General features: G+C 43.6%; 1 protein-coding gene and 1 long non-coding RNA gene across 2 annotated transcripts; one reads left to right on the forward strand and one right to left on the reverse strand.

The window, feature by feature from the left end:
- Positions 1-1,082: 1,082 nt before the first annotated feature.
- Positions 1,083-1,813, forward strand: LOC124649517 (non-specific lipid-transfer protein 4-like). Its single transcript, XM_047189130.1, has 2 exons — positions 1,083-1,486; positions 1,600-1,813. Exons 1-2 carry the CDS (start codon positions 1,150-1,152, stop codon positions 1,614-1,616), a joined length of 354 nt encoding a protein of 117 aa, XP_047045086.1. The 5' UTR covers positions 1,083-1,149; the 3' UTR covers positions 1,617-1,813.
- Positions 1,814-3,335: 1,522 nt separating this feature from the next.
- Positions 3,336-5,156, reverse strand: LOC124649519. Its single transcript, XR_006986671.1, has 3 exons — positions 4,822-5,156; positions 3,890-4,712; positions 3,336-3,799 (listed from the first exon to the last, which is right to left on the reverse strand). It is a non-coding gene; the product is annotated as an uncharacterized LOC124649519 (long non-coding RNA).
- Positions 5,157-18,296: the final 13,140 nt, after the last annotated feature.

Raw genomic sequence — 18,296 nt, forward strand, 5'->3', positions numbered from 1 at the left:
CGGCACGTGGGGAGTCGAAAGTGGCGACTGGTTGGTTGCCGACCTAGGGTTGAGTTGAGCTAGGTTGGAATCGGGGGATCGTGGGTTGCTGCTAGTTGCATAACTTTTTAGCACTCTATAACGCTATAATGTTACAACAAATAGCGAGTTTAGCGCCCCTAATAGCGAGATTAGCGCCATAGCGAGTAAATTATGCATAGCGTAGCGTTTACCTTCTAAATACGCTATAGCGCTGCTATAACATCAAAATAGCGTGCTATTTTTTCCATCATAACAATAAGCATATTAACTACTGTATTAAATAGCATTGTTGGTAATAAAAAGGTGACTATCGATTACAGGATCTCCTTATGCCTCATTCCTTCTCTTCAAGCAGTACCCGCAAAAGCCTAAGATTTTTTTTGTGTCCCTAGTACCGACAGAAGTAGAAGAATTTTTCTTGTTTACCCAAATCAACCGTGGTGAGTTTTTTTTTTTTCGAAAATGCAACCGTGGTGAGTGTCAGGCAACACGATGTATCGACAATGTAGATGCGAAGGGTATAAGTTATAACCTCCATTTCAAGAAAAAAAAAACTAAAATGGTACAACCAAATGTGCATGCTAGGTCCACCCGTCAGGTCTGATCTATCCTTAGTAACTTGAAACGTGAGCAGCTGTCGAAGCTGCAAACAAAAAACTCAATTGGGAAAAAAATTACTTGTCCATTTTCGTCAGGAAGTTTAACAGTGTAATCGGGAGATCATTTGTGATTTTGTATATGTTTTTTTATTTAGATTTTCTAGATCGTTGCCATCTCGGAACAAAAGGCCCTCAGTCTTGGTGCCAGCTTAACGCCTTAGTGCGCGTGGCAGGTTCAGAATGTTCATGGCAGAGCCACGGCTTAGGTGCTGTCCTAGGCAGAAGCCCACTGGCTAATCAACATATCCTTCACTATCCAAAGTGGAGAAACCATTTGCACTGCCACACTAAGATCAGAGAGTCCGAAGTGCTTCCTCCATGAGGAGCTGCTTGCCACAATAACAGTGCTATATGCCTATATAAGAGGCACTACCCATGTCAGAGTAGGCAGCAGCAGCAGCTAGCGAGTGATCTGCACTAGTGAAAGAACCACAGGCAGGTGTTTATCCGAGCTAAGAAAGTCAGGGAGATGACAATGAGGCCGCTCATCTTTCTTGCCTTGGCCGTCCTGCTCGCCGGTGTCGCACTGGAAGGGGGCGCTGAGGCTGCCGGCGAGTGCGGAAAGTCCTCCGCCGACCGGATGGCCCTGCGAATGGCGCCATGCATCTCGGCGGCAGACGACCCGGAGTCCGCACCGACGGGAAGCTGCTGCTCGGCCGTGCATACCATCGGCAAGAGCCCCAGCTGCCTATGCGCCGTCATGTTGTCCGGCACCGCCAAGATGGCCGGGATCAACCCTGAGGTCGCAATCACCATCCCCAAGCGCTGCAACATTGCCGACCGCCCCGTCGGCTACAAGTGCGGAGGTACAAATAATCTGCTAATTCCTAATATTGTCGAGCTTCTTGCTTCAGCTTGGATATTGTTCTCGATTTCGTAATAACGCTCAGTCTGGTTTTCTCTTTTTTTGTTTTGACAGATTACACGCTGCCTTGATAACGCAGCTTTGCTACCGATCGAACGAATGCCGTGTAAGGCATTGTGTGGGAATAAGCGAGGCATGTGTGGCTCCACTTAGGTGGGGCTCTAGCAACATCGTTGTGCCTGCATGTGTGTGCTTGTGGAAACATGTTCGGAATCATCTAATGTTTCGTCTCTGTTAAACCTATGTGAACGTCTCTCTTTGATTGTCACAAGGATGCTATGGCGCGGCGGCACGCCGCGCCTGTAGAGTGATCCATAGGATAAGTATAAACGATTGGGTCAGATTGGGTCTCTCTAAGGGGCGTTGCCCTAATACTTGTATCGAAATGGTTGTCAGGGTAATAGAGATGGTTGTATTGAGAGGTTAATTAGTTGAGAAGGTTCTTGAATAAAGAATAGAAATGAGAAATTGATAATACTAAGTCAACACCCATCAAATAGTTCACCGAAATTGTAGATATATACAAAGATGCATACAAATTACAACAAAGATCGAAGAAACAGAAGTATACAATGATCTCCTAGATGTTTGCCTACTGTAATACTCAACAGATGTGAGCAAAATACAACAAAGGTCGTCTTGTTGCTCCGCAGAATGCACCTATCACTACACATCTATAATTCAAAGAATGCGTTACGTAAAACTGTCAGAAATCCTTGTCTCAAAAACAAAGCAAGGTGTCCAGCTATAAGAGCATGATATTGGAAGGATATGAATTCCACCATATTTATCCCATGGACCACACAGAAGAACCTTTCCGATCAATGTGCATATATGATGTAATATGTTCCCAGTCAACTATTGCATGGATTCTTTGCTTGTCGCAGGAAGGTATCTCTACTTACCCCAAAAAGAAAGTGCTTGGATTTGGCAACCTTGTTTCGCAGCAGTGAGTGTTTGGAGTTTGTTATGCTCTCTTATGTTGTCTTCTCAACCCCCATGGAGTTACTGAAAAAGTATCAGATAAGCATTGAGAGGGGCCATCATAATACTAAGCAAAAAGTTTGGACTTACAATTGTCATGGCACCATGCTGTACATACAACCTAGTGAGTGCACCACCAGTTAGACAGACATCATAGTGCACTACAACATAATTAACATATATATATATGATAGTGGATTTGTGGCCTAAAGTTGGTAAATAAACATCCAAAAAGAAAGGGGGAAGTGAGGCAACAACCACTTTATGGTAGCATGATTTCAGCATTAACTCCTACAAAAAAGTAGAGCATCAATCTTTGGCAAGAAATAAATGGTGTCCAAAATCCCATAGTTTCAAAATAATAAGTACAGTGAATTTACTAATTATTCTTGATCAATTCCCCTAATAACAACCATCCCTAAATCATGGAAGTTAATCCAGTGGACTAAGATAGAATCTACAAATTTGCATCCATTTTTCTTGATGCGATGTAACATTAAAGTGGACATATAAATCCTAAAATGAGCACAGCACAATGTGGTCCTCTAAAATATAGTAAGAAGTACCTACATGAGCATCCCTTAAAGCATCAGAACTCATTACCACAGTTTCATGCTACAAAAATAGAACAACAAATTAAGGAGGAAACCTTCAAGGGATAATCCTTCTCCAAAATGAAATGAACATAAATCGAAAATAGTATTCCATGAATGTACATGAACATGAGCACTGCTCCAGGCAAGAGAAAGGTTAGAGAAGCCTATCACACTGGAAGCCTCTCGGTCGCTGAATTCATAATTTGCAACATCAGAACATTCAGCTAAGTTGCACAACAAATCGATGGCCTGTGTGCCATGAAAACGAAAAGTAGCAATGTTTTTCTGGGTCTATTTGACACAAAAGACTTAAACATTGCAGCAGAGCAATGCAGTGTGCTTGAATTTTGTTGCACTCCTGCAGACACCAAATATCCCTATAAGTTCAAGAGGGCTAACATAGGAAGTTAATGTGAATGGTGAGAAATTTTGTTTGCCTAGAAAAGTTATATTTCCATGACATAATTATGAGCTTACAACTATATGTAATGCCTGCACAGCAATAAAGCATTCGAAGTTGCAAGTTCCCTGAACAATTTATCTACCCAGAAAAAAGAACTGCCAATGTAAACCCACAAACTTGATTTTCTGGACAAACTTGTAGGCATCAGCTGAAAGCAATATCCTGGCATATTCCTTGCATTCCACTCCTTCACTCTCACCACTTAATTAGTCTGACATAATAGAAGTTCATTTAAAATTTCAACTTCACACATGGACCATAATTGATTTAGTACATAATAGTAGACTATACCCCTCATTACCTTAGTTCTTCATGGATGGCCATCCAATGTGGCGGTAGTTCATAGCCTTAGAAAGCTATGCATCAGTTGCCTAAACTTAATTCTTGCAGATTAATTCCGTACATAAACTGTCGGCAAAAGCAGATTTATTTGGTTCTACATAAAAAGAACAGTGATATTAATTTAAATGCCATTTCAATTCTACCTATGTTAATTGGATTTATACCATTACATCTAAATTAGTTCACGTTTTGGATCTACATGTTTTTCTCCACCAATTGAAGGTAACAATATTATGGTTTGTAAGAAATATGTTCCATGAAGAGATTAACCAAATATATGAAAACAATTAGTACAAAAATGAACACTTGCTGTTCCTGACAATCTCAAGCAGATTAAAAAAGAATGATTCTCTTTACCATGTCACACACAAAGTTCATGATGAACTCAGATTAACCGTGCAGTTATTAGCCTCCTTACATGCTGCATTGAAATGATGAAAAGTCAAAAGCACACATGCATAGAGTCTAGAGTGGATTTCAGTTAGGTTGGACAATATTACACAGGAGAGAGCAGTTTGGATTTTTCATTGGTAATGCTCTAACTATTCACGTCTACTCTACTGATTAGTTTTACTACTCAGTATATATGTTACTCAAGAGAAAGATCTTTAGGTGCAAACTCTGCACATGCTACTACATACTGTATGGACTGAACAGAAAAGACAAATAGAAGGAGGAGATGGGCAGATCGAGGGGATGATGGATGTTGTGAAAGGATGGGCCACGTTCCCGCCGTAGACCGTGCAAAACGTGCTCGTCGTCCTGGAGTGACCCTCGTGTGCCTGCCGTCCGCCGTGTTAGAGCAGATCACATCTAGTATTTGGCATAAGAGAAAAATTGGAAAAAGAAGAAGCCACACATCGGACATGAAGGGCAGATGCAGGCGTATACCTAACATGCCGCGAGGCACACGGTGGTCCTTGGAACGTGCAGAGGAGAGGACTCTCCGCTAAGGGACGGCGGCGGCGCTTCCCGGCCTCTCCCGGCGATGCCCATCGGTTTGGCTGATGGGGTCCCTCCGACGCGAGGCGACGTACCCGGCGCTGCTCCTCCCGGTACGGCCTCGCGGCGCATCGGGCCGTGTCCGTGGCAGAAACGTCTGGCCCGGCGAAGCCACAAAGGAGGTCGGATCGGCGGACGGATGCGTCGCTGCGCACACAACGGCCATGAAGGGTGAGGAGGGCGGCGGCCCCTGCATCAGTGATGAGAATTTTTTTTCCGGTTGAGCAATGGGGGAATGGGAAGGAAGAGAAGTTGGATTGGTACAGGAAGAGAGCATAGATTGTTTTATAGATTGTTTTGTTTAGTGGTGCACCGCTTTGACCGCCCAAAAAGCCACACGATGACACGTTGATCTCTACCTCATCTCGCCACGTACTGGGCTTTGCTTTTGATCTCTTTTTTTCTGGATTCCTTCTGCCTATCACGTGGCCTCTAGAAGAATCGCGTCAACTCCTCATAACCTCTCCAACTTACCGGGAGTCTCTCAATATAAGCACAATGTAGCCGGTAGCCGGTAACTCCTCTGATCTAAAAAAAAAGTACAAAAACGGCAAAACAAAACAACCTGGCCACGTGCCGCTCAGCGTTTGGAGAAAAGGAACCGAAATTACCTCATCTACAGTGTGCAAGTTGCTAAGAAGGGCGTTGAATTGATTGAACTTTATATAGTGTATAATGTGTACGCAAGCAAGCTCCCCAAATCGTCACATGTCAGAAACAGTTAATGATATATCGGCCTTACTTGATCGATAAAGTAAGGTATGAACTACCTAATAAAGTAGTATAAGACATCCACAGACAACGCATCAGTAAACAGGTGGGTCGTGTCTCGTGTGGCCTAGAACGGCAACTATCTCGGTTTTGGTTTCAGGGTTTAGGGTCAAGTCCATCACAAGATGAAATACAACGTGCCTGCCCGCAATAATAACAGATAGGAAAAGATATATATTCTCCTAAAAAAGAAGCAGGGCGTATTTGAATGAAAACTAGACAAGCCTAGGCTAGGTGCACATGGGAGAAAATGAATAGGGAACGACTAGCTCTCTAGTGCTTAATTATCAGCCATATAACATCAGCCACTATTGTTGATAAACTTTTTGAGACAATTATTTTGCATTGCCTGAAGTTTTTCCTCAGTTTCGACAATAGTTCAAATCAGAGATTTATTTTGTATTGTGTAAATTTTATCTTCTCATTTGCAACCGCGGTTTGAACTTTGTGCAAAAAAAACCATGACTCAAGATGGGAAAAGCTCGGTTGCAATCCATGGAGAACTGGATAATCCCAGTTGTAACTTATTTCAAACTCTCAAACCAGTATGAATGGTAATCCAGCTGCTCACTTGACTAAGCCTAGCTTAATTTTCATGTAGATTATAATTATAATCCTGAAATGAATAATATCTAGCTAGGTGCCCACAATTAAAGACAGAGTGATCTATCATCCAATTGGAACTTCGAAGCTCATTTTTTGACACTAAAATAATTTTGCGGACTAAATCATCTTTCTGATTCACAATCCTCCTTCACCATTGGCCTCATATCGACTAATGCTTCCATACTAAGTGATATGTTTTGGTCAACTTTTTAAGGCTCGTTTGTTAACAAGGTGTCACGTAAATTGCCAACTTCTTTTATAACAAGTTACGACGTGGTAATTACGATAGCAGTATCATGCAAACTTCTCTAATCTTCTTTCAGAACCTTTCGAGCCTAAACAATGTCATCAAAATACGTTACTAGGTCGAGTTTCAAAGTTCTCTTCAACATATAGCCGACAATTAGAAGACGTAAATCTCACTCACAGTTTGAGAGTTGAAACATTTGAAAGTTTCTAGTTTAGAAAAAAAGATTGACACATTGACATCTTTTAATAGGTATGAGCACATGTATACAAAATGACCAAAAAAAATGTCACACTGGCCGTATATGGATAACACCTTCACACTACATTGCCATCCTTTATTTAAGCAATCAAGTCTCGCCAAGTCTCGATTCAGATCCACTGCAGGGCTCTGGTCGTGTCCAAATAAGAGAGAGAACTAGTGTTATCACAACCACAGCAACATGCGGTGCTCATGCCCAAAGAGAATAAAACCCTTGAAATTTCCATGGCGGCCATGACCTTCATTTTTTCTTTGACCTAACACGGCCACAACCTTGGGTTGTTCTATCTAGTGTTCTGCAGAAGGAAAACACCAAGAAGTTCCAGTTAAGATTAGGACCCCCCCCCTAGGAGGATTCCCAGCCCTCCAAGTAAGGAGTTGTGCAATATTACTCGAACTGGTCCTGGAGACCTACTATATAATCAGAGCCAGATAGGCAGAGAGGCCACAATTGTGCACATATATCCTCGATTTGCATTGATATTGCATTATTTTCACTTATTTCGATGATTTAAGGAACTCTGTTACAAAGTCCCTTGTTTTGGTATTTAATTCACGAGACAAAAAAAAACCTCTTGTTTCGTATTTTATTTTTCAGGGATCTTCATGGACTAAATTAAATCGAGGAAAAATACCACGGAAGTTTTCACCAGAGAGAAGACCACCAGCACAAGGAGTCAAAGGGTAGAACCCTGAGGCCCAAGATACGCCCCAAGGCGCGGCATGATACCCCTGCCGTGCCATAGGGCCCATTTGGCCCTCAAGTGTCGCCTAACCTTTGTCTTTTTATGGGGAGATCCGTATCACAGAAAATGTTACGTCATAATTTTTCCGAGATTTACAGAGGCGGTGGCGAAAGTCTTCTCCTTTTGCGGGAGAGGTCAGATCATGCTCCTCCGAGGCATCTGCCGTGGTGAAATCAAAGCCATCATAAACCAAGAACACATCCTTAGCGTAGGTGCACTCTTTCCATCAATATCTCCATCATCTCTAACATCATCACTGTAATATCCCAGGTTTAGAGACGATCGAGGGGTAGATTTTAGAAAGGGATGTGCATTGCATTGCAAATTCTGGGGAAATTTCGCGCTTTTAAACAAAAACTGCATCGAAGGGGGACAAGTTTCTCTCTCGACACCTTACAGGGTTAGGGTTTCGAGAGTGCGACAAACCTGTTCCTTATTCAACTAAACTAGGGTTTTGAGAAGAGAGGGGAGAGTTTGCATCACAAACTTAAGTTGCATGATTGAATTCCAAATTAAGTTGTATGATTGAATTCAATCCAAGTTTGAATTTGAATTTCAAATTCAAACATCAAATGAATATCACATTATTCAAACTTAAGATAATTTAATAATCAATTAGCCTTAATCAAGAACTATAAATCACACAACAATAAAGTAAAGCTCATTAAGGAAACTTGAGCTTTATTAATAATCACACAAGATACATTGTCACTTACAATATTCAAAATTGGAACAAATGAATATTACAACATATTACAAGTATTGGACAAAATGGAAAATGAAAAGAAAGGAAAAGTACAAATTTATGTTATATCCTAACACTACAAGCTAGTCTTCATTTAGCCTTGTACTTGATGATCTCCATGATCATTGGAGCATCAGGTTGTGTCCCTGCACACAAACACAAGGCTGTGTGCATGTGTAACACACACACACACCAGGGTGAGTCACCACAAGCCGCAGGTGGTGCTGTCGACCAACAAGAGCAAGCCAGCAGCATATAAAAGCTTTTCCCAGCCAAACCCTAGTCACTTGAACCATCCATCGGCAGAACTGAACTGGTAAGTCACCAAGAACACCAAGAACACCAAGAACACCAAGAACAGCTAGAACAGATAGAACAACCTCACTGTTCAATCTATTCCAGCACACCACTGAATTAAATCAAGTTCATCAAGTTACCAGGAGGAGCAGGGCAAGCAAAGCAACCATAAGATCAACACAGAGGCAAACCTCTACACCAACAGCACATTCTAGGAGCTGGAGTGAGGTATACCACACAAGAGCCTGAGCAAGATCATATCTTGCTCATACTTAAGCATGCTTGCATCACAGGAGCACAGAAGGGTAGGAAAACCCTGGGTGTATCATCATTTGGTTACTAAACCAATTGGTGCCAGCAAGTACAACCAAGGCTAAAAGGAAAATAAACCAGGGAACACTTGTTGTGACAACACAGTGTCAAAACCAGAGAAATTCAGCATGGATTTACTCCGTGTAGTCATTTAGATTCACAAAGCACCCATTAGCCTAGCTAAACCATCAGATTGACAGGCAACATGTGCCTATCCTGTTTATCAACATCAAGGCTACTGGAAATTCACTAAGTGACTAGCCAGTGAGCATCTATCCATCACAGAAAGCCACCAAATAGGGGAGCTACCCTAGGGCAGCATATGACTACCGCTAGGGTCACCTCAAACCCTAGAACAGCCAAACCAACAAGCCAAATACAATTATCATCACCCCGATTGGGTTCAAAGAAGGGCTAGGGTTCCCAACCACCTGTGGGCATCCATATAGCCTAAGACAATCAAATGTGATGATCATTACCGTATCACAGCTCACATCAATTATCCACTCAATCAATTAAAGCAACACAGATAATTGATATTAACAAGTAAATCATGAAACAGACACATGCTAATGATCCAGAGGATCACTGCAAGCATCAGCTGATGCTTGAGCAAGCACCAGCACTGATCTGTGCCACACACATACATAGAGTAAGTAACAGCAAGGCACAGGCAACAGTTAAGCACCCCACTGACCAGCTGCTGATGATCACATGCTCATCAGAGCTTGCCATAGCATGCTAGGGCATGCTAGAGCATCACTAAGCAACAGAGCATGGACCAGATATTGAATTGGCCACAGATAATCAACAAGTGTTTCACAGATAACCAAATGGCTAACCAAATGATTGTATCCAGAAGCACATCCAAGGCTGGATGAACCACTGGATCAAGATAAATAAGTAAAGCACTTGGTGCTCATCACTGAATCATACAGATAAACCAGCAGTAATGCTCAATCAAGCATACACATGAAATTGAGCACAAGAGACAGCATACCATTACCCTGGAACTTGCAAATTGCAAGGAATACACATGGTAATCAAGCCAGGGCAGCCAAATTGAATACACATGAGTGTCTAGCAAGAACAGTAACTAGAACGGAGGCACAGGGATGAATTCGAGCCAAAAATGCAAGATTAAACAAGCATGTGGCTCTGGAACATGCACAGAAACGTGCACAACCAAGATAGCAAGAATTAAGCATAGCTAATGGGCAGAATAGAACAGCACCGTAGCAAGAATTCATGGCAGTAGCACAAGCAGCACAGCCCACAGCACAAGTAGCACAGCAGCAACACAAACAGCACAACAACTAGCACGGCCAGAACCTCTACGAGGACAAGCAGGCCATGGTCAAGCTAGACGAAGAAGAGGTGAGGAAGAAGAAGAAGAAGGGAAGGAGAAGAACTCACCAGGGAGGAGGTGGCCGACGCGGTCATGGCGGCCAAGGCGGCGCGCGCCGGAGCACGGCGGCACCAGGCCTGGCCAAGCCAAGCCTGGCGACCACCACCGCACCTAGCGCTGCACCACGCGCAGGGGAGGCGCCCGGATGAAGGGCCACGGCCTCTCCAACGCGCGGCGGCGGCGGACGCCAACGGCCCGGCGCACCGGAGCGACGATGGCGAGCGAACGGCGACGCCCGCGACGGATCGGCGCGGACCATCCGGTTCGCCGTCGAACGGCGACCCGGATCCGCAAGCACCTCGCCGCCGGCGACGGCCCGGGCAGCGGAGATAAATCGGCGACGGCGGAGGCGACTCTGGTCGCCAGAGCGAGAGAGAGAGATTAGGGTTTCGCGTGCGAGGAGAGGGGAGCGCGTCTGAGTCCGACCGAGCCGGTTGGGGCGGCTCGGGTTTGACTCAACCCTTTGGGCCACCTGACAGGTGGGGCCCAAGGGTATTTTAGGTATTTCATAATTCATATATATGCTGAAACTTTGAAATTTAATAAGAAATGCTTAGAAGCTCAAAAAAATACAATAAAAATATGAAAATGGATCAGCATAAAATTCTTTATTTGAATAAAATACCAAACAGAATTTTTGAAGACAATTAAGGATAAATCCTACTTTGATGATTTAAATAAGAATTTAAATCACACATATTATTTTCTAAAATGAAAATAAGTCCATTAATGCATTTGGACTTTAAAAACACCTTGACAATATTTTAAGGTTGTATTTACCCTAAATCAAGTATCTCCAAGATGTTCTTAGTATTTAACCTCTCACATGAAATTACAACGACATCGGAAGGGGGGAACAAATCCTAAAACTGGAATCATACATAATTGCTTCTTTAACCATTGCCCTTATCGGACAATGATGCTATTTTTCAGAACCAGAGTCCACACCATCCAACTGCAGAACTTTGCAGTGTTTAGGCAAGTTCATCACTTGATCATGTTATTTGAGTACTTCTATCAAATTACTTGCAAAGTATTATGGTTATCACTATTGCATAAAAATCAAAACCACTACTTTCATAACTATGAATATGACTATGTGGTGGGCAATGGAACCATGGATTGTGTTGATATGGTGGAGGTTCCATTGCACGGGTTTATATCCATCTAGGATTAAACAACAAATGTCACCAGTGATTCTTGTGCCGTAATACCCGTGTTAACCATAAGATCCGGAGTGGGACGGAGTAGTCAAAAGTTCTTCCACCTCTCGTTCATCAACGGATGCGCTTTACCGTAGTACACTTGTAATCCAAGGGGGCAAGCGGTGAGGCTGGGGAGTCCTAAGTCCCCACGGCATAGTCCGTAGTACACTTGTCGCCCAAAGGAGCAAGCGGTGAGGCTGGGGAGTCCTAAGTCCCCACGGTATTGCGGTCTATGATGGGTTGCAGCTACCGGCGTAGGAGTGTATGGTAGAGCCCAGCACTGATGTCGTGGTCGGGGTCCACCTTGAAATCTACAGGAATAATGGGACCGGCGTGGACCCAGGGTTGGGGCATGCAACAACGGGTGGGTGTTCGAGGTAGCGGAGGAACATGATTGGCTAGACCTTATACCGGGCCTCACACCGAAGGAAGTGTGGACGGGAAAGCTGCCCGGTTGGCACCAAGGTTAAGATCTCTTATGGGTAAAGCAACACACCTCTGCAGAGTGTAAAGAACCGTGACCTGTCACTCCCTGTTCCGGGATAAGGAACTGCGAACGCGGCCGGAAAGGAGCTCCATGAAGTTCTAGTAAACCGGTGAAGGCTGACGGACATAGCTCTTTGAAATAAAAGCAATCTCTTGAAGAAATGTTTATCAAAACCTGCATCGGTATTAGACTTTCTGGTCTAATACTGTAGCTAGTGCATTAAACACCTCTTTCCTATAATGAACTTGTTGAGTACGCTCGTAATCATCCCACTCTTAAATCCCTTGCTTAGATTGTCTGAATCGTCTGGAGGAGGACTACGACAACCCTGAAGGAGCCGAGATCATCGGCTATGAAGAACCAGACCTCTCAGGAGGTGTTGAAGGCGTAGACTATCTCATAGTCTACGGAACCGGGGAGGCTTCCGGTGGAGATCAAGCCTAGAAGCACCAAGTAGTAGTTGTAGCCGAGCAGTGGGAACACCTAGTATTTAGCTGCTCGTGGTAATAAATGTATAACCTAGTGAAACTTCTATATTGTAAGTTAAGGTGGGTTTGCCTCGAACCCAGGAGTATCCCTCTTAGGACCCAAGAGGAGCTCCAAGACAATATATGTTTGATGCTTGTAATAATAAGTGAATGAGTTATGGACCCTGCTATGTTCTGTTGTACTACTCTGAGGGATGTAATATTTGCGGAATGGTACTTCGTGAATGTTATATCAACGACTGGCATACTACAACATGCAGTGGTATGTAGGGTCACCACAGTTGGTATCAGAGCAAAAGCTTTGACCTTAGGTTGGAACCTAGTAAATGGGACCAAACGTTAGGAGTCAAATAGGATTAGTAAAGAATTCTCTAAAAATAAGGTGTATATTCAATTGTGAATACAACAATCATATCTTTTAGTGCGATAATTCTTTATTATCTCTATTATGATGCATTATTACTAATCTTATATTCTTTCTATTTCTACAGCCTACAATGGCAAGTTCACGTCCAGGACGAAACGTGAAAGTGATGGATTCCACACTGAGTGAATATGAAGGAGGACTCGCATATATTCTTCGTGCCATGTTACTGGAATTTGGGTGTGATTCCCAGATTCAAGTAAAGAAATACATGTACTATGATGGTACTGTATTGGCCAAGTGTAGGGTAGGGCTACGACTTCCCGAATCTTTGGGAATGAGCGTAGTAATGCCGACAGGGGAAGCCGTAACTATGAACACAGCCTACCATATAGCCGTTATGAGAGCCATAACCGATATTCGGGAGCATAAGACGAAAGAGCTTATGGGTTCCGAATTCACACACATTCCTCATATGGAGGAGGACGATGATCCCATGCTGAACCATTTCAAATATGCCAAACGCAAACCAGCGAAGCAGCAAAATACATGGACAATAGCCGCAACTTATTATCATTGTTCTTTCAGTTGAACCGTCATTTGGCGGGAGCAATTGATACAATGCTTGAGGAGTTTACTGAACCCAAGGAGGAGACAAAGGGGAAGGAACCTATGGAGAATGAGGTGCACACACCAGTTTACTCAGCTGGTGACTACATTAGTATAGATCCTCTTGAGCGTGAAGCTACACCTGTTACACCTGGGAACTATCTGGGAAGTTCCTATGGGGGATATGAGGGCGGAGAGGAATCCGGAAACAATCAGCGTTCCGTGACTCCTATAGAGAACTCCACGGGTTGCTGTTGGGGGTCTGATACTGGAACTCATAGTACCTCAGCGTATTATGACGGGGAAATGAATGAAGATGCCACGACCCAGCAACAGAGTTATCCGTGGAATGTGGAAGAAGTTGGGGGGTATCCGACACAGGTTGAGTCGGATACGAATGTAGGAAATACGTATGGTGTAGGCACAGGGGAGTACACCCGATGGGTGGATTACGATGCACTGAATGATCAGTTCATGAACACTGATTTCTCCCTAGGATCATCATCTGATTCCGACTACCAGCCCACGGGGAGACCTTATGTTCCAGGTGTTGTCAGGAGGACGACACGTTCGACCGGATGGAAGCCTGGAAATGTATCGGGAGTAAAGATCGAATAGAGACCACCAAGAGGAAGCAAGGCTACAATACACAAGTACCACGTGTATTGTAGTGTGTAATATTTTGTAGAAATTTGTACATATACTTTAATAAGTGAGTTTGCATACTCACATCGACTTGAGTATTGTAATAAGACCACTTAAGTATGTAAATATACGGTATATGTTTTGTATGATTTGGATTTGCTTCTTGATTTCCATTGCGTGACTAGTTCTGTGCACAATGTTGAGCTCGGAAAACTTGCGCATGGAGTAATTATGAGTATCATCTTGTGTTGCAGAACTAAGGGGTTATGTCGGGAGCGTTAGGAGAGGAGACCGAAGCACAGCGCATGGAGCGCGAAGCAAAACAAAAGGAAGAGGCTGAGGGAGCAGCCAGAGATCAGTTTCCACCACCACCACCACCCATGACGCAGCAGAATTTCGTCCAGTACATGCAGATGGTGGAAGAAAGACAACGTGTAACGTTGGAGCAGCAGAATAAATTTTTCCAGGAGCTGCTGCAACAGAACAGAGTTGAGAGACCTGAGAATCAGGGAGTCACCTTATCAGACTTCCAGAATACCAAGCCTATATCTTTTGCATACGCGCCCGAGCCAATGGACGCGGAAGATTGGCTTATGGACACTGAGCGAAAGCTCAATACTGTTGGTTGCAACGACCAAGAGAAGGTTCGTTATGCTACACATTTGCTGTGTGGACCTGCCGCATCATGGTGGGACAATATTGTAGCCGTTTATCCGGCTGAGAAGGTATTTACCTGGGAAGAGTTTAAGAGGAAGTTCAGGGAATCCAATGTCCCTGAAAGTATTGTGGAACTGAAGCGTCGAGAATTTGAAAGTCTCGAGCAGAAAGACAAGGCCATCCTGACCTATGTCAGGGAATTCTCCAAGCTGTCTCGGTATGCAGTTGAAGAAGTCAATACCGAGGACAAGAAGAAGAAAAGGTTTCTGAGGGGGTTAAGTCCCCAGTTCAAAGTACAGCTCCGTATGATGAGAGCGACGGAGTTTCAAGAGTTGGTGGATGCGGCCATCACTCTAGAAGATGATTTCAAACAACTGCAGGAGGAGAAAAGGAAAAAGGCCAAGTTTGAGCCTAAGAGGTTTGTTAGCAACAAGCCCAATACCGGCTTGAGTTTCAAGCCAAGGTACAACAACAACAACAACTACTACGGTAGTAGGAAGAACCAAGCATTCCAGTCTGCAAATCAAATAGTTTGCAGAAGCTGTGGACTCACAGGGCATTTCGCCAAGGATTGCAAGAAACCAAGGATTATATGCTTTGGTTGTCGTCAGGAGGGGCACATGCTGAAGGACTGCCCCAAGAGAAACACCGGAGGAGGTCAGTCTGGAGGAGGTGGAAGCCGAGGAGGAAACACCGGAGGGAACTGGAAGAATAAGAAGCCCTTCGGCAAGCTGAACTGCACCAGTCCGGAGGAGGTGGTCAACTCCGATCGAGCGGTGATAGGTACGCTCCAGATACTCACTCATCCTGGCAAAGTACTTTTTGATACTGGTGCAACTACATCATTCATTTCTCAGAAATTCATCATCAAACATGGGATTAGTTGCACTAAGTTAGATACACCCATAACCATACTTTCTGCGGGGGGAACGATATTAGTAACCCATACCAAACAAAAACAAGTCATCATGATCAATAAGTGCGCGTTTGATGCGGACCTGTTCATTTTACCGATGAAGGACATTGATGTCATTCTTGGTATGAACTGGTTAGAAGCTAACGGAGCATTGATCGACTGTGTGAACAAGACAGTGTCTTTGAAAAGCCCCGATGGAAGTAGAATGATCTACCAAGGAGACAAGCATACACAGATCGAAGTCGAGCTACAGCTGAACAACATGAAGGAAGTGAAATTGGAAGATATACCGGTAGTGAATGAATTCCAGGATGTGTTTCCTGCGGAATTACCTGGTATGCCACCAGATAGGGAGATAGAATTCACTATCGACCTAATTCCAGAACAGACACCGATTGCTAAAGCACCATATAAGATGGGGCCTAAAGAGTTGAAAGAACTTAAGGAGCAATTGGATGACTTGGAACAGAAAGGATTTATACAAGAAAGTGTTTCACCATGGGGATCACCTGTGATCTTCGTGGATAAAAGAGATGGAGGAAGAAGGATGTGCGGAGACTACAGGAATCTGAACAACGTCACAATCAAGAACAAGTATCCACTTCCAAGAATACAAGATCTATTTGATCAAGTTAGAGGCGCGGGAGTCTTTTCCAAGATTGATCTAAGATCCGGTTATCACCAGATAAAGATCAAGAAGGAAGACGTTCCAAAAACAGCCTTTGTTTCAAGGTATGGACATCATGAATACCTTGTAGTGCCATTTGGATTAACCAATGCCCCAACAATTTTCATGAATCTCATGAATAAGATTTTCATGCCATGTCTAGACAAGTTCGTCATCGTATTCATCGATGATATCTTGATCTATTCCAAAGATAAAGCTGAACATGCTGAACATCTGAAGATAGTGTTGCAAACACTAAGAGAACACCAACTCTATGCCAAATTCAGCAAGTGTGAATTTTGGCTAGATCAAGTGGAATTTCTTGGTCATGTCATTAGCAAAGATGGAATAGCCGTTAACTCGAGCAAGGTAGCAGCAGTTTTAGAATGGGAAGCACCCAAAACTGTCAAGGAAATCCGAGGATTCCTAGGAATGGCAGGATACTATCGGAGATTTATTGAAGGATTCTCCAAAATAGCAGGACCAATGACGAAGCTGCTAAGGAAGAACACACCATTCGTGTGGTCAGAGGAGTGTGAGAAGAGTTTTCAAACTCTGAAGGAAAAACTCACCACAACACCGGTGTTAGCAGTTCCTGAAGTTGGCAAGGATTACACCGTGTACTGTGACGCATCCAAACATGGATTGGGTTGCGTACTCATGCAAGATCGGAAGGTAATATCTTATGGATCGAGGCAACTCGGACCTCATGAAGTGAATTATCCAACACACGACTTGGAATTAGCGACGGTCGTATTTGCACTCAAAACTTGGAGGCATTTTCTCTATGGAGCCAAGTGTGAGCTCTATACGGATCATAAAAGTCTCAAATACTTCTTTACTCGAAGGAACTCAATATGAGGCGAGAAAAGATGGCTAGAATTAATCAAGGATTATGATTTGACCATCAATTATACTCCAGGAAAGGCTAATGTTGTAGCGGATGCTTTGAGTAGGAAGAGCATCTGGAGGAATGGAACAAGAGTTATCACCGGAGTTGAGGAAGGAAATAAGCCAAGCCCGAGATACAACTTTGGGAGAAAGAAGCTCATGAAGGACTATCGGCTTTACAAGTAGCCGATGAGTTAAATGTCAACTTGAAGAATGAGATAATGATGGGTCAGTTGGACGATCCATTCATCATGGAGGAGATGAGAAGGATAGATGAAGGAAGACCATCAGAATTTCACCGAGGAGAATCAGGATCACTATGGTTTCAGAAGAGGATTTGCGTTCCGGATATTGCGGAAATCAAGGAAGTAATACTCCGGGAAGCCCATCAAACACCATATTCCATTCATCCGGGTAGTACAAAGATGTACATGGATCTAAAGGAGCTATTCTGGTGGAATAACATGAAGAGAGAGATAGCACAATATGTGGCGGAATGCCATACCTGCCAAAGGGTGAAGGCTGAACACCAAAGTCCGGCAGGAAAGTTACAACCTTTACCCATTCCAGAATGGAAATGGGAGGAGATAGGAATGGATTTCATCACCGGACTACCCATGACTAATAAAAAGAAGGACATGATATGGGTAATCGTGGACCGGTTGACGAAAAGTGCACACTTCTTAGCAGTGAACCAACAAGATAAAGGAGAGAAACTCATCGATCTTTACATCAAAGAGATCGTGAGTAAACATGGAGTGCCCAAGAAGATCGTGTCGGATCGAGGATCCGTGTTCACGTCGGCATTCCGGAAGCAATTACATGAAGCTTTAGGATCCAAGTTGGACTATAGCACCGCCTATCATCCTCGAACAGGTGGACAAACGGAGAGAACTAACCAGATCTTAGAAGATATGCTTAGGGCTTGTGCCCTAGACTTCGGAGGATCATGGGAGGAGCACTTGCCACTAGCAGAGTTTTCATACAATAATAGCTATCAAAGTAGCATCAAGATGGCACCGTTTGAAGCTCTGTATGGAAG

This window comes from Lolium rigidum, chromosome 4, assembly GCF_022539505.1.
Source record: "Lolium rigidum isolate FL_2022 chromosome 4, APGP_CSIRO_Lrig_0.1, whole genome shotgun sequence".
NCBI classification, from domain to species: domain Eukaryota; kingdom Viridiplantae; phylum Streptophyta; class Magnoliopsida; order Poales; family Poaceae; genus Lolium; species Lolium rigidum.

Coding starts and splice junctions, on each gene's coding strand:
- LOC124649517 (XM_047189130.1), top strand. CDS start 1,150: ATGACAATGAGGCCGCTCATCTTTCTTGCCTTGGCCGTCCTGCTCGCC.